The following is a 15,188-nucleotide window of genomic DNA, read 5'->3' on the forward strand; positions in this document are numbered from 1 at the left end:
CCTCTGCCCCTTGGTGCTTCACCAAGGTCATGAGAGCTGTTGCCTCATCTCTAAGAATAAGGGGCATTTGTTTAATCATTTACTTAGACGACATTCTTACAATGTCTCAAGAGACTTTACAACTAGCCAAGTTCCTGAAGACTGTGATGGATCTCCTAGAAAGTTGAGGATTCATCACAAACAAAGATAAATCAATTCTGTCCCCTTCCAGATCTCTGGAGTTTCTAGGTTTCACAGTAGACACATTGAAATGTCTCCTTTTACTACCTTAAAAAAAGATTACCAAAATCAGGAAGGAAATAAGACATGTCCTGAAACAGCAAGACTTATCTCTGAGAGAGCTTGCCAGGATTCTGGGTCTCCTCTCCTCCTCCATCCAAGCCCTCTTTCCCAGTCCCTTCAACTATCGGGACCTCCAAAGGGTAAAGGCGAGAGCCCTAAGAACTGTCTCTGGTATGGAGATCGGATCTGTCTGGATCAAGAAGCCAAATCGGAACTAGCCTGGTGGCTCGAGAACTTAGACGCTTGGAATGGAAAAGCAATCTTTGGTTCAAAACCAGAGTTTGTTTTACAATCAGATGCGAGCCTTCATGGCTGGAGAACTTGCCTTCTCAATCAGAACACTGGTGGTATCTGGTCACCAGAGGAATCATATCACCACATAAATTATTTAGAACTAACAGCTGGGCTTTACGCCTTCATGAGCGCACCAAATCTGCGGACCTCTCGAATCTAGCAAAGAAACTTTGGATGTTCTGTCTGGAACATAAGATCACTCTTCTGTCTGGAACATAAGATCGCTCTCAAAGTGGAATACTCTGCAGACTGGAACTCAAGATTCCTGTTAGATCATAGCAATTGGAAACTGAATGTTTCCATGTTCAGTACCCTAAACAAGATCTGGACCCTCTAGAGAGCGAGAAGACTAACCTTTCAACTGGAGAACAACTTCAGCTGGATGCCCGACCCGGGTGCTCTAGCAGTGAACGCCTTACCACAATCTTGGAAAGGAGCCAAGATGTACGCATTCCCTCCCTTTGCCATAATTCAGAGAGTTCTTCAGATAGTGAGACAGAATCAGTGCTTCCTTGTCCTAATAACTCCCTTTTGCCCATCCCAATAATGGTTCTCCACCACTCTACAACTAGCTTGCAACCCCCCTTCTTAATTCCAACCCTAGAGAATCTTCTTGCAGACGTAGACAGAGGAGTTCAACCCCTAATTCAGATCAGGAGTTTAACCCTTCTTGTCTGGAGAGTGTCAGGAGATCCAATTAAATCTCAGGACTTTCGACGACGGCTGCAACTCTCCTCAGAGTCTTGGGCCCCAGGCACTCACTACAGATATAACAACATATGGAGAATCTGGGTATGTTGGTGCCTGCAAAGGAACCTGAATTCCTTGGAAGCACCTATTGTTGACATGGTTAACTTCCTCGTTAAACAATTTGATAAATGCCTCAGCTATAGAACTACCCATTGCTATAGATAGGCTGTTTCTGCTGGTCATGTCCTTGTCAATGGTAAAATGGTAGGTAAAAATGTCATTGTTTGTAGAGTGATGATAAGCATTCGTTTAAGAAGACCTCCTAAACCTAAATATGAAAGTCATTGGGATGTCAAAATAATCCTTGATCTTTTTAATAACTGGCCTCTTAATACTCTCCTCAATATAAAAAACAAAAAACATTTCCATTAAGCTGGCTACTCTACTATGCCTAATCTCATGCCGAAAGGTCTCTGATGTCAAAGCCCTGGAGATTACAAATAGATCTTTTAACATTTTCAGAGTCAAATTTGAGATTTATAGAAGAACAAAAACTATGTCTGATTCAATCTTTTACCCACGTTTTGATTTATGTCCAAAACTTTGCGTTGTGGACTGCATGAGAGAGTATAATCGCAGAATGTTTTCTCTTCCCCCCTCAGGATGTTAACCAATTACTTATATCTTTTGTTAAACCCCACAAAGGCATAACCTCAACCTCTATTGCTAGATGGGTTAAGACTGTTACGAGTTTAGCAGGTATTGACTTAAAGAAATTTCAAGCTCACTCCCTTAGAGGGGTGCTATGGCCAGTAAATCTCTCTGATCTGGAGGTAAGTTGGCCGACATTCTCAAAGCTGCTGACTGGTCAAATGCTAGCACCTTTGCACGTCATTATTGCAAGCCTATTGAACATATGTCTGATGTTGTTTTACAAAGCTACCAACATGCATAATGTAGCCTCCGTTCTTGTAATGAAATTGCGATTCTCATATTAACATGACTAGAGAATCTGGATTTCATTAAAGACACGGAGGCTGACATTATCCCTCCCATCCCACCCCTTGGTGGTATTACAAGGATTGAATGCTGTTTTTGTTACAGTTTATTACTGTACTTGTTATTAACAGTACTTGTTTCATCTCTTGTTCCTTTTAGCTTGATAAGCTTGACACTATTTTTTAAGTTCAAGAGATATTTACTTCTTTCTCTTTTCAGGTAACGCTCCTTAACTGTGTGTCGTCTGGCCTTTGGTTTTACCTTCATTCTTCCTTCTTCATCCTGCTCATCAGAAGATCGTTTTGATGCTTCAAGTTTCATGAACTTATTTTACTCCACATTTAAAAGAAGCAGATTGCTGATGGCTCATGTCTGTCATGTGTTGCTATTGTTCTATTCTGGAACCTTTTAATATTGTGATGTAAGCGGCTGCTTGGACTGCATTAAAGGAATAATGCATAATGTCAGCCTCCGTGTCTTTAATGAAATCCAGATTCTCTAGTCATGTTAATATGAGAATCGCAATTCTATGCCATCTGTTTAAAATCTTCTGTACAGCACTTTGCAAGGTGCTCTCCCTAGCCCCTGCCTCCATCGCTGCAGTCATCACTGTTTGTCCTCCACATGCCTCACGCCCAATGTTTAAATCTCAATGCTGTTAATGCGCCAATGGTTGATCCTGGAGCTCTCTTATTATGGTAATACAGGCAATTTGCCACTGGAAAACTCTAAGGTCATCTTTCTTTATTTCACTAGCCCACCCAAGCATTAATGGGTTAGCCACACTCCAATTGTCCGCCAACTTCTTGATTTTTACTTCCAGTGCAAAATTTAGGTTAGCCTGAACTTATTGGGCCTCTCAGTCTTTCCTTATACTCTCTTAGACATGACTTCCTTGTTAGTTTTTATTGTTCAATGTTGTTTATGTTTTGAGTGAACTCTTAAGGGATGTCTCAAGGGCCCTTTTTCCACATTTCAATTCCAACACCTTTTCTATATACATGGGGAACACTTTTTTGGGAGTAGCCAATATGCAACATTTACAATCTAGACATTTACCTATTTCTTCTAATAATTTGTCATGGTCTTCATCAGTAGTTCTACTTCCCTCTTGGAGATCATCTATTTTTATTGGTTAGTGGTCCATTTGCAGTTTTCTCTGATCAACACAATTTTCTAAGGACTTCTAAAATTGAGCTACTGAAAAATGTAACTTCTACCGTTATGTTGCTAACAAGTCTATAAATGGTTCCTCTTAGTGCATACACCTTGTACTCTGCCATGCTGCTCTACCTTCTTTCTAGCTGGTTGGGAAATGCTTTCACTTGTAGAAAAGACAGGAAAAGTCTTTGGCATCGCTCAGACAAGAATTTCCCCCTACCCATGCAACAGTAACGGTTCCTGCCCAGTAAAAGTATGTTTGACCTATTGTTAATATGGAGTGATAAACTTTCCTGTGGATCTTCCCTTTCATGAAGCAGCATTTTGACAAGAAATAAATACATTTCCCCCCTCTTTTGCTGCTTGCAGTTTACAAGGGGTTTCACACACTTCTTTTGATTCAGACAGCAATTTTGTGCTTTTCTGCACTGAAAAATGGCTGATGCTTCTGTAGAACAAACAGTCCTTGTCAAAGAAGGGACCAGCACAGCACTTTACCCTTCAGTTACATGCAGGGCACAAACTTTCTCACCTAGATAATTGTGAATCAGCTCAAGGCTTGTTAGTGACTTTGGGGGCACTTTCCGGTACCAGTGCACGTTGCCTGTCTCTTTTCAAGGGATGGAGATTCGTACTTTGAGTATGTGCTCTGTGATTACTGCTTAGAAGCAAAACTCGGATTTCAAGACTGAAGCATGGGGTACCAAATGCACTTTTTACTCCCACATAAGGTTGCAATTATGCACCACAGAGCAATACTCCTACCTCTCTTCTAACCTAGAAAGGATCAGAGTTCTGTGAGGCAGATGAGGTTTCAGATACATTCATCAAGAAGGTTGATAGGTTTTAGGCAAACCCTTTTATCCAAAGGTTGAGCAAGACTCTGTGTAAGGTGCAGGTCCAAACATGTCAGCACACATGTCCTTGATCTAGTGCCAATACCTCTAACTCAATATTAGAGGCTTGCCTTGCTCCAATCTTCTTCTGTTCTGCAGAATAAAAAAATGCCAGAAATGAAGCAAAAAGTAGGCAAAAAGCAAAGAACTGAGGTCTTCTTGTACCAAACACTTTCAAAGCCTATATATCACAAGTAAACAGGCGGGACCAGATGTTTACAGGCGAGCAAGAAGAATCGCCTGTAAACATCTGGTCCCCCTTGTTAACGTGGGGACGTCGTCTGCACATGATAAGCAGTTAAGATCTGGAGATTGGCATATTTGTCCAGTGATTACACCCAGGCCTCGGGATAAAGCGGAAGGCCATGGATGGCTAGACGGAAGCAGCGAGTCGAATGGAGCACAGTTAGTATCACGCGACTTGTCAAAACTGCTGAGTCTGTGGGGAGATGTGAACAAAAAAAGAAAAAAAAACAAGTAAACAGGCTATGTGACAGCAAAAGACAGTTTTGCTAAGTATTTGTAACAAATGCCTTTTATGAGTTTGAAAAGTCTTTCCTAATTGCAAATTGGAAGGGGTGTGAAAGGGTCCTACCCTATCAAGTTGCAGATGGCAAAGAGATGTATCAATGGCTTATGACCTCCATAGTGTTTCTAAACTATAGATCATTTACCAACCCCAAGTTGGCGTGGTAAATAACTCTTAAAGGGGTAAATGTCTTTAAGAAATGGGGGTCTCTAGTTGGCAGAGGTAGGTACCTTTGTCCAAATAGGGACCCTTCTTCCTAGTGAGGATAAGGGAGTTACACTCCTAAAATAACCTCTGTTCACCCCCATGGTACGGGCAGTCAGGCTTATCGTAGAGGCAGTGTGTAAAGCATTTGCACATTACCAACAGTAATACAGTGTAAGCACTACAAACGAACACCACACCAGTTTAGAAAAATATCCAGTATTTTTATATACTTAAGACAAGACTAAAAGCGATAAAGAATCCACAATACAGTACTTGAAAAATAGATACTTTGCAAGATGTCTTCTAAACTGCAGAAATACCTCAAAAACACAGTTCGTACGAGCCGGTAGCTCTGTCCTGGGCTACCGCGATGCTGAAAACAGTTCTAGCCGACCGTGTAGATTCGGGCCAGCAAAAGCGTGAACATACTCTGTTACAGTACCTTTCTCGTTGCGGCTTTCACCGGGGTGCGAGCGGGTCGTGGCAACCGTCGCGGTTGCATTGCAAAATGGAAGCGGTGCAGGGCGTGGTGTCCTCTCGATGCGGTGCAGACAGTGGCTCGGTGACAATAGTCCAGACGGCGTTGGTGATACCAAGGCTTACGGTGCAGGGCGAGACGGTGCTCAATGCAGTGCTGACAGGTTGCGGTGCAGGCAACAGAGCCGGGTTGCGGGAGCTGGCGTCAGTCAGCCCAGACTGCTGTGTGGGACGAGGCGGTGCGTCGTGAAACATTACGAGCGGTGTCCCCAACCACAATGTCGAGTCAGCAGCAGCGATCGCATCGGTGAGGCCAGGATGGCAAATTGAAGTAAGGCTGTGCCCACAGGACACAGTACAAGCAGTGGCTCGGTGGCGGTCGTCGACGGTGAGACCAGGGTTGCGGTGCGAGATGCGGACGGTGCCGTCTGCGGTGCCGCCTGCGGTGCCGCCAGGACACAGAGTTAGCGACGGAGTCGGTGGCGGAGTGGGTTGCAGTCCCCTTCTCTGTGGCAACTGAAACAACGGTTCCAGAAGCGGTACCCAGAGGTTGATGAAGTCTTGGCAGTCCCTGAGACTTCAGAACAGGAGGCCAGCTCGATTTCAGGCCCTTGGAGATACTCAGCACAAGTAAAGAAAGTTCAGTCGAGTCCTTTCACTTTCCAAGGTAGAACCAGCAACGGCAGGCCAACCAAACAAAGCAATACGCAGCAAATGTGCAGTACTCCTCCTGGCAGCTCTTACAGCTCTTCTTCTTGGCAGGTTCCTTGATTTCAGCCAGGTCTAAAGTTTAGGAGTTTGGGACCCACTTTCTATGGCCCAAAATCCTTTCTCCTCTCAGGCAGAGAGTGTCTGTGCCCAGCCAGAACCTGTTTTGTCCTCTCTGGTGCAGCTTCCTGGCAGGAGCTGGAGACAGCTTTGACAGAGGCAGCCCAGGCCCATTCAGGTGAAAGTAAATTTCCTCCCCCCTACTCTAAATGCAGCCCAGGTCTATTCAGCCCTTCCCTGACCCATCCAGACTTTCTAGAGCCACTGCTCCTCTCCAGCCCCTATCATACAAAACATTGACAGTCAATCCACAAACCTATCAGAGGTCTACTGGATGGCTGAACAAGAAAATTTCTACTTTCTAAAAATGGTATCTTCAAACACAGAATGTACAAATCACCTTCACTAAAAGATGCATCTTTAGATTCTGAGTTCAGGCAGGTTTATAAGATGCCATTCTGTCCTATGGGAACAGGTAGCCTTGCCATAGTAAAAAAACAAATTGCCAGTAATTCATTATCAGAATATGCCACACACACCAGGGCATGTCCTACCTTTCACATACACGGCACCCTGCCTGCAGGGGTAACTTGGGCCTACCTTAGGGGTGACTGACATGTAAGAAAAGGGAAGGTTAGGGCCAAGTGAGTACACTTGCCAAGTTGACATGGCAGTCCTAGACTGCACACAGGCTCTGCAATGGCAGGACAGAGTTACATTTACAGGCTGCTTGTGTGGGTGGCACAATCCAGTGCTGCAGCCCACTAGCAGCATTTGACTTACAGGCCCTGGCACACTCAGTGCACTTTACTAGAGACTGACAAGTAAATCAAATATGCCAATCACGGTAAACACCAATCCATAACACAATTCACAACAGGAGCACTTGCACTTTAACACTGATCAGCAGTGGTAAAGTGCACAGAGGCAATAAGCCAGCAAAACTGTGAGGTCAGAAAGCAAAAAATCATGGAAAACAAGCCAAAAGATGCCAAGTCTAACAATGTCCCTATGGGACACTTTTCACTGTGGGACTCGTGTCAGGTGGCCTCATGGAGGGCAGACAGTTGTCTAGGGTACCGTTTAAGACCTACATGAAAGCGACTACCCTCCTTAATCTCGTCAGGGTGTGCAACTGTGTACATGAAGTCTACTTGGCAGATGGTGACAGCCTGTAACAACCCACTAAATCTAATAGAATGACAGATTAATGACAGCCACCTGTACAATTTCAAGACAGGTTGTGCGATGCATTGTTTGCAAATGTCATGACAACTGTGAAATAAATAGCATGACAAACTGTAATTTTTTATGGTAACATTTCAAATGTAAAAATCCTGTATAATCATATAGCATCATAGTTTACAACGTCTTCACATTATCAAGCGTACAACAAATTGTATGACATTTTGATTACAGGTTGCAAGACAAAGATATGATACGCCATGGCAAAATGTAATTTACTATCAATAACAAAGACTCTAATATTGTGAGTATCCCATGAAGTGTCAGGCTATCTATCAGGAAAACGGTGTCAGTGCCTTGCCATGGGTAGTAGGCACTGTTCAAGTACCAATACCATATTCAAGGTATTCCCTGCATATCATTTTCTTGACCCAACTCAATTTGGGTTTAGAAGCAAGCACATCACAGAATCGGCCCGGATTGTTGTATCTGCTGTAAGATCGACTCTGGACAAAGGAGGAAATGCAGCCTCGATTCTTTTATATTTCTTAGCGGCATTTGGCACGGTTAATCACAATTTGTTGATTGAATGCCTCAACTCCATTGGAATCAGGGGAGTGGTGCTTGCCTTCCTCAAATCCTTCCTATTGGCGTGAGAACAATTAGTTGCATTGAACGAATTTACCTCACATCCGTGTAGTATCCGGCAGGGATCCTCCTTAAGTCCCACTCTTTTTAACCGTTATGTTACCCCTTTTGCCAGGCTTAGAAAAACGTTTGGTTTTTCTGTAGTATCCTGTGCTGACAATACCCAAATTGAGGGTCTCAGTGGCTAGTAGTCCTGAAGATGCTGCAATTAGATTCCACACCTGTATTTCACATATTGGCAAGTGGATCAACAATAACTGTCTTGAACTGAACTTAGAAAAAAACAAAGTTCTTCTGTTTGGCAAGAATACCTCCTCTTGGTCCCCAAGTTGGTGGCCGCAGGAATTAGGAACCTGTCACAACAGTAAAGAACTTACACATTCTCTTTGATAAAAAAAAACTATCTTTTGAAAATCAGATCAATGCTGTTATTTCATCCTCTTTCTTCACCTTGAACATAATTTGGAAAGTGCTCCCCTTCATTCTCCAGAAGCAGCAGAAGACCATAGTCACTGCTATTGTATTATTCAAGTTGGACTATTGCAATGCCCTCTTTACTAATCTGCAAAAAATAACTCCTAAACAAATTCTGCAGAATGCTGCACCCCATCTGCTGTTAGGGATCCCCGGGCATCAGGCAGCTTCACAGGCCGTAACTCACCCCCTTAGGTTGCCTATAAGGAAGCACATCAATTTTAAAGCACCTTGCATTGCATTTAAGTACTACATGACTCCTGTCCTGAATACCTTAAACGCAGTCTTTCGTGGCACTTTTCATCCAGAGCATTAAGTTCTTCCACTGATAAACAACATAATAGTTCCCACGTCTAGAAGATCTCACTGGGGCAGCAGAAGCTTTGTTGTGTGCACAGCCAAACTTTGGAATAATCTCCCTCCTAACCTGTAGAAAATGACAGGCATTCTTCCCATCAGGAAAGCACTTAAACTTGGCTTTTTTATCAATAGACCTTAAAATATTCCTTGTGCCTACTGTAGAGTCTGTCTTGCTATGCTCCTTCTGTATTGGAAGGATCTAGATACCTCTGGGCATTAGTATGCTTTATAAATATAACTTTAATTTAATTTCAATATTTTTTAGAGTAGCACCTGCCCCTTTAAGAGACAAGGGTTGCTTTTAATAAAAAATATATGCTAACATGCTGGGAATGGAATGCAAAAGCTTGGAGGAGATCCCTTACAGGCCTTCATCCATGTGTTTCAGTCATTTGTTGAGGTCCGCAAAATGCTACCTACCTCATTAATATATGTGAGGCTGGATGTTGGGCTACCTGCCAGTATATAGTTTGTGATGCGAGTGATTAGTACATTAGTTACATTGCAAAATGTTGGGTAGTTGGCAAAACAGCAAGTCTGCAATGTACATATACTAGTATGCAAACTGTCTTTAGATCTGGCAATCTTAGGCTTCCATCTGAGATAGGGTGTTTAAGCCATGTGTATCCCTTTGGATACCCAAATAAGGTGGTTTAAAATCCCCATGTAAGCACTTGAATCTTTTGGGCTAAGGTTTTTTGTTTACCATGCGGGGTGCCGCAGGGCTCTTCGCTTAGTCCCACTCTTTTTAATCTTTGTTTTTCCCCTTGCAGTATTGATGCTGTCCTTTGCCTTCCAGGTTCTATCTTATGCGGATGATAAGCAAATCATAGTGTCAGTCACCTACAGTATGCCACTGATGGCAGATAATTTTAAACATTGCATAGCTGGTGCTAGCATCTTTATGAAATCTGTAACAAAATAGGGCAACCCGATAATCCCCTAGGGACTGGGTACGTGTAATCACACAATCTATATATCCATAGGGGAAACATTCAAAACTAAGTTATAAATCAGAATATTGTCACATCCGTGATCATTAATATACTTATACAGGGAAGCTACAGAGTTTGTAACTATTGTTATTTATTTTCAATAGTTCTTGTTTTTGTTTTAGTTTATCATGAAAAGCAACAAAACATTGCACATAAATCATGTTCTGTGTAAATAATACATTCATATAAACAAAACGGTGTTCTTTCGTTGACGTTTCGGTCCCATGTCGGTCTACAAGATCCACGAGACCATCATCAGGACGGTATAAGTTGCATATCCACACTTAAACACCATATAAATGGCTATCCAGTAGTAAATTGAGATCGACTGCTCCAATCCTATATTGTTTTTTCAATGATACATAAGAAACAAATCAATCGTAACTCAGCGTATATATTACTTGAAACGTGTAACCGGCAGCAGCTAGGTTCACTGACTCTCGATTCAATCCACAGATCCAAAAGATCTGTTAAACTCCACGGCCAGGAACTTAAATGTCTTTCTTTCCATGTTTACTTTAGTATGTTGAGCTATTTGTATGGAAAGTTAAATGGAAATATATAATGCTCAGATTATGGAGTATTGATGTTAAAAGAGTATAATACCTCAGGTGGTTTTCAAAATAGCATTAATATTAGGAACAGTTATGAAGATGAGCTATATGGAATTACACATGACAACGTACCTTATGTACCAACATTACATAGCAGGACATTGTGTGAATGTATTGCTCCTGACAAAATGACAACTTTATATGGTAAGCCTACTTTCTGTTTATTTACTTTTTTCACCTTTCTGGTGATTGCATTGTGTAAGATTATGCAATGTATCCACAAATTCCTAGGTGCTTATAATTCATTTTTGAATTTATGAAGGCCTATAAAGCTATCACAACCTGTTGAGCATCACATTGACCAATTCCTTTGGCTGCTTAAGAAATTAGAATGGTCATCTCTGGAGTCACCTCGGTGCTTGTGTCAGGGTTATTGAATCTCACTGAAATCATTTACACGAAACCCACATTGTACTTAAAGCTCAATTATTGTTGTTTTCAGATTTGTCTCAAATAATTTGGTATTACGTGACTGAGAGAAGCACTAGACTGCAACATAAACCATGTACATGATTTGATAAGGAACATAGGCAAATTCAATCTTTGTTCATGAAATTTCTGTCAAATGCTCCAAATACAGCAAAATCCTCTCCCACCAACATAATGCATACAAACCTTTCTAGAAGAACATATAGCCATTTAATTAAAGTAAAGGAACATGCTGGCATGAAAGAGCTTGGGAGGAATTAACTAAGAGCAGGCAAGCAAATTGCTCGCAAAATTTCTGAAAACTGTTTCTCTGGGAGAAAAGTTGCTGTTTCCGCAAGATCAACTCAGTGACTAAACCAAAACTTGGATAATTAATTTGTCCTCATTAGATAATGACTATCTGATAATTGTTTCAGTTTAATCCATATATCAGTGGTGTATGGAAGTGGTTGGTTCTTATTCCATGGCATGCCTAATAAGTGATTTAAGTAGAGGTCAGCCTTTGTTTGTTCAACATATGATCCAAGAATATTGTATCTATATTTTTATGGAAGGTCTAGATGGTCTCGAAGAAACATTACATTTGTGTTTTTTAGGCTGTAGGAAGAGAGCAAAGGAGGCCAGGAATTATCCCCTCCAGCATTTGTATAAGATGCTGTGATATGATTCTGTCATGAGATAAAACATGGGTGAGATTGTCACACATTGTAATTTGGAGTTGTAGTGCACTGTTAATTAGGATGTTCTTAAATTCGTAAACTTTGTACTGATTTTATGAGACAATTGTTGTTTTGAAATGTATGTTTTGATTGATTAATCAGGGTTTAGTATGTATTTCTTCAGACATCATACTAATGTCCAGGCATCAAGATGACTTAAGGTCCTCTTAATCAGAATAACACTTATTGAGGACACCATCTTGAACTAAATAATTTCCATCTGAGTTAATAGGAAAGCTGCACACTTTACCATAAACATATAGTCCACAGCCACAGGAAGATCAATAATAGTGAACACCTTCGTAGCAGTTTTTTTTTAATCTTAAGAGGTTACTAAACACAGAACAAGAGTTCTGTAAAATGCCACTCTGTAGTCACGCCCTATATTGCCTCAAATAGACTCTCTTGGTAGTCATCTGCTGGGTTGTCAATTATCATGGCGTGTCTTTTGCTCTGTTCCAGGCGAAGACATACTTGTACCAGATGATGATGTCGGATCTCTGTCCATCATTACCATACTCTTTAGAGTCACGATGCCGTTCTAGGAGTACTGTGCACACACCTGTGAATAGTAACCCATTGCTCATTCTTCTTGAAGACAATATTGGTTACACATCTGCATTCATCATGCTACAGTAATTTTCTTTGTGACCATGAAGGCAGCATATGACTTCTGTAGAATAAACAACTTCAGCAGATAACTATGTTTTGACTACTTATGTTTTTCTGTTCTGTTGGGGTGAACTGTGCAAGATGATGAAGTCCAAATCTTATTCTTAGTTTAAGTTTTCCTGCCACTGGTTAACGAAGAAAGGCATCAGAAAGACTAGGGAGCTCCTTTCCTGTTTGGCAGGTGACCCCTGGGCTGCTGGTATGGAGGATTCTCTTTGCAGAGGACTGCCCGCTCCAGTTGGAGATACCATCCATGTGAGCAGCTAGCATTTTTCAGCAGTGCACCCACCGGCTCAGCAAATGAGCTTTCAGCAACAGGGATTGTAGAGCTGACTTTGAATGTTTTAATTCTGCCCGGTATTGTTTTTTGAGATACAAAGCAGGTCATTGTTTCAGACAACGAAGAACAGGGCACTTTGCACAATGAGTTTTCTTTCTGTGCTTGGGGACCTTTGTTTAGTTTCCTTGCACCAGTCTGCTATAGTGTGCATTGTGGACCGTGGCAGGTAACATTTTTGCCTTTTAATGGACATGCTGCCTCCAGTGATTGCACACAGGGGTAGGCCTCGCCAGTGCACAATCAGCAGTCCCCCACCTCCAAATTGTGGGGTGGTGGGGACTACTTTTTTCTCATAGCAGGGGCTCTGCCATTTTCTGCAACCAAACGTTAAATTAGTCCTGCCTGTTGTTGAATTGATGCGGGAATGCAAGTAACGTTTTAAAGCTAAATGCATTGAAAATAGAATTTCTTTTGATATCTATATTGCATCTAAAACTGATTCGTTTGACTGGCCTTTGATTATAGATCACAACAAGCCCAGCAAATTTTGTCCATAACCTCAGCATTTACATTGACACAAAATTATCATTGCAAGTTCAGACAGCAAAAGTAGCAAAACCCTGTTTCTATCTCCTTTTTTGCCCTATGATGAATCATGCCACCTTCGGGTGGGTGAGGGAAAACGTCCTGTAAAAGGGATATGCTAGCACTCTTTTCTCGGATCAGACTAGGGTTCCTTTTGGTGTTTTTGTATTGTGATAGAGGGTAGTCGTTCCCTGCAGGTCTTTAAATCTTCTAAGGGCCCTTTCTTGTGAGATTTGTTTTATAAGTACTGGGCCCCTGACACCACCAACTCAGTACACATCTGGGCCCGAGGACATTCTGCTAGGAATGACTGCTGTGCTGCTGAAAGGACTGTCACTCTGCTGGACTTAACTGGACTCCTGCTTTGCTGTGCCTGCCTTGCTGCCAGCTGTAGGGCCGGCTTTTGGTCGTGTCCTGTGCAACAATGTTTGTTGGCGCCCCCAATGACCACCTCTGCCACAGATTCCCTCATTAACGCCTTTTAACAGTGCCCCTCAAGTCTACATAGCCACTTTCTCTCAGATTCATTTAGTTGTATAGTGCCACTCATACCAGTGTAAGGTGTCAGAGCATTTTACATCACACACACATTGCACAGAGGCAATCATGTGTGTAAATCAGTGTATAGGAAATGTTACATAAGGCAGGACTACAAGGTGTAGTGTAGGAGTGACATGTCTTTGATACTGGTAGGCAATATAGTTTAAGAGCCCTTATTCTGGGAAAGCAGACATTCAGAATTTAAAACATAACATCATTGTTAGGGGCTCCCTTTAATAATAAGAACTGTTTACTACCCGAATGAACCCTTTTGCAAGATTAGGATAATGAAAGACTGGGCAAAAAAACATATATCTCTAACATATACCTTGCAGTTTGCGTGCAGCTCTATGAAGACAGTTAATAGTAAAAAAAGGAGCTCTCTTACAAAAGCAGTAACCCAATGACCCATTTACATTATATGCACTTTATCTGCCTGGTACGTGTTCTTAGCACCAGGCATTTGAACCCTCTGCCTACATTAGAACGAGTCAAAATGTCCACCAGACAAACCTCCAGCCACTTTCAAGAAAGATGATTAATTACGGGACTTATCTTGACATTTTAATTGGTGCCTGAAAATTGCTGGAGGCCAGGAACGCGGCAGCAGGTGCTTTTAAATTGAAAATATACTTGCAAAAATGATGCCCCTACCCCAAGTTAGCGCCGGTGCCATGGCACCGATCGCACGGCCCTAGAACCGGCCCTGGCCTGCTGCTCTCCTTGTCTGGGAGTGAGAAGGACTGGATCTGCATACCTTCATCCCCAGAGTCAAAGTGACTCCAAAGATTTGCTGGCTTGCCTCCCATTCTGAAGTCTCATGGACATCAAAGACTTCCAAGAACCCTGCTGCAGCCTCCTCTCTCTGCTAACTGTGAGTCCTGCCTTGCCAAGTTGGTGCCAATCTGGTCCTGGGCTCTTGGAGTGAGTTTTCTGCAAAATTCACACATAGTCATTTAGCTGGGCGGAACCGACACATCTCACCTTGATGCCAATGCATTGTCACCGCTGCTGAGGACAAAGACGTTGCTTCACTGGCTGCGCAGCTCAATGCATCGCATACATCACTAAGAAGCCGCTGACGGCACATCTTGGATTGTGCATCTCAGAACAGACTCATCGCCTACATCCAGCGGGATTAACGACAGTGCATCACCTCCTCTGCTCCACTCATCGGGGCCATCAACTTTGCAACAAGATAGCCCCGGTTGGCGCTTTATGTTCTTAAGCACTATATTTGCTGATATTCTTTCAAAATCAGTTACCCACTGGCCAACAAACAACCCTCGGAAGGTGTGGGAGCTTATTTAACCAAGGCCAAGACCATCGCCACTGCCCTAGTGCAAAGGGTATCTGTCCTCGACATCTGTCAAATTGTGACATG

At 42.3% G+C, this 15,188-nt stretch overlaps 1 protein-coding gene across 3 annotated transcripts in view; it reads left to right on the forward strand.

Annotated features, from left to right (window-relative positions):
- PDZD9 (PDZ domain containing 9) overlaps window positions 1–15,188 on the forward strand; it is a 225,768-nt gene that overhangs the window by 162,901 nt on the left and 47,679 nt on the right. The window contains exon 4 of one of the 3 annotated variants that reach the window (XM_078664205.1): window positions 12,190–12,285. The exons of the other annotated variants lie outside the window; for them this stretch is intronic. Coding sequence (XP_078520331.1) covers window positions 12,190–12,214 — 25 coding nt within the window. The 3' untranslated portion in view covers window positions 12,215–12,285. Of the gene's footprint in view, window positions 1–12,189; window positions 12,286–15,188 lie in introns of those variants that run through there. 3 annotated transcript variants of the gene reach the window in all.

This window comes from Lissotriton helveticus, chromosome 10 (assembly GCF_964261635.1).
Source record: "Lissotriton helveticus chromosome 10, aLisHel1.1, whole genome shotgun sequence".
NCBI lineage: Eukaryota > Metazoa > Chordata > Amphibia > Caudata > Salamandridae > Lissotriton > Lissotriton helveticus.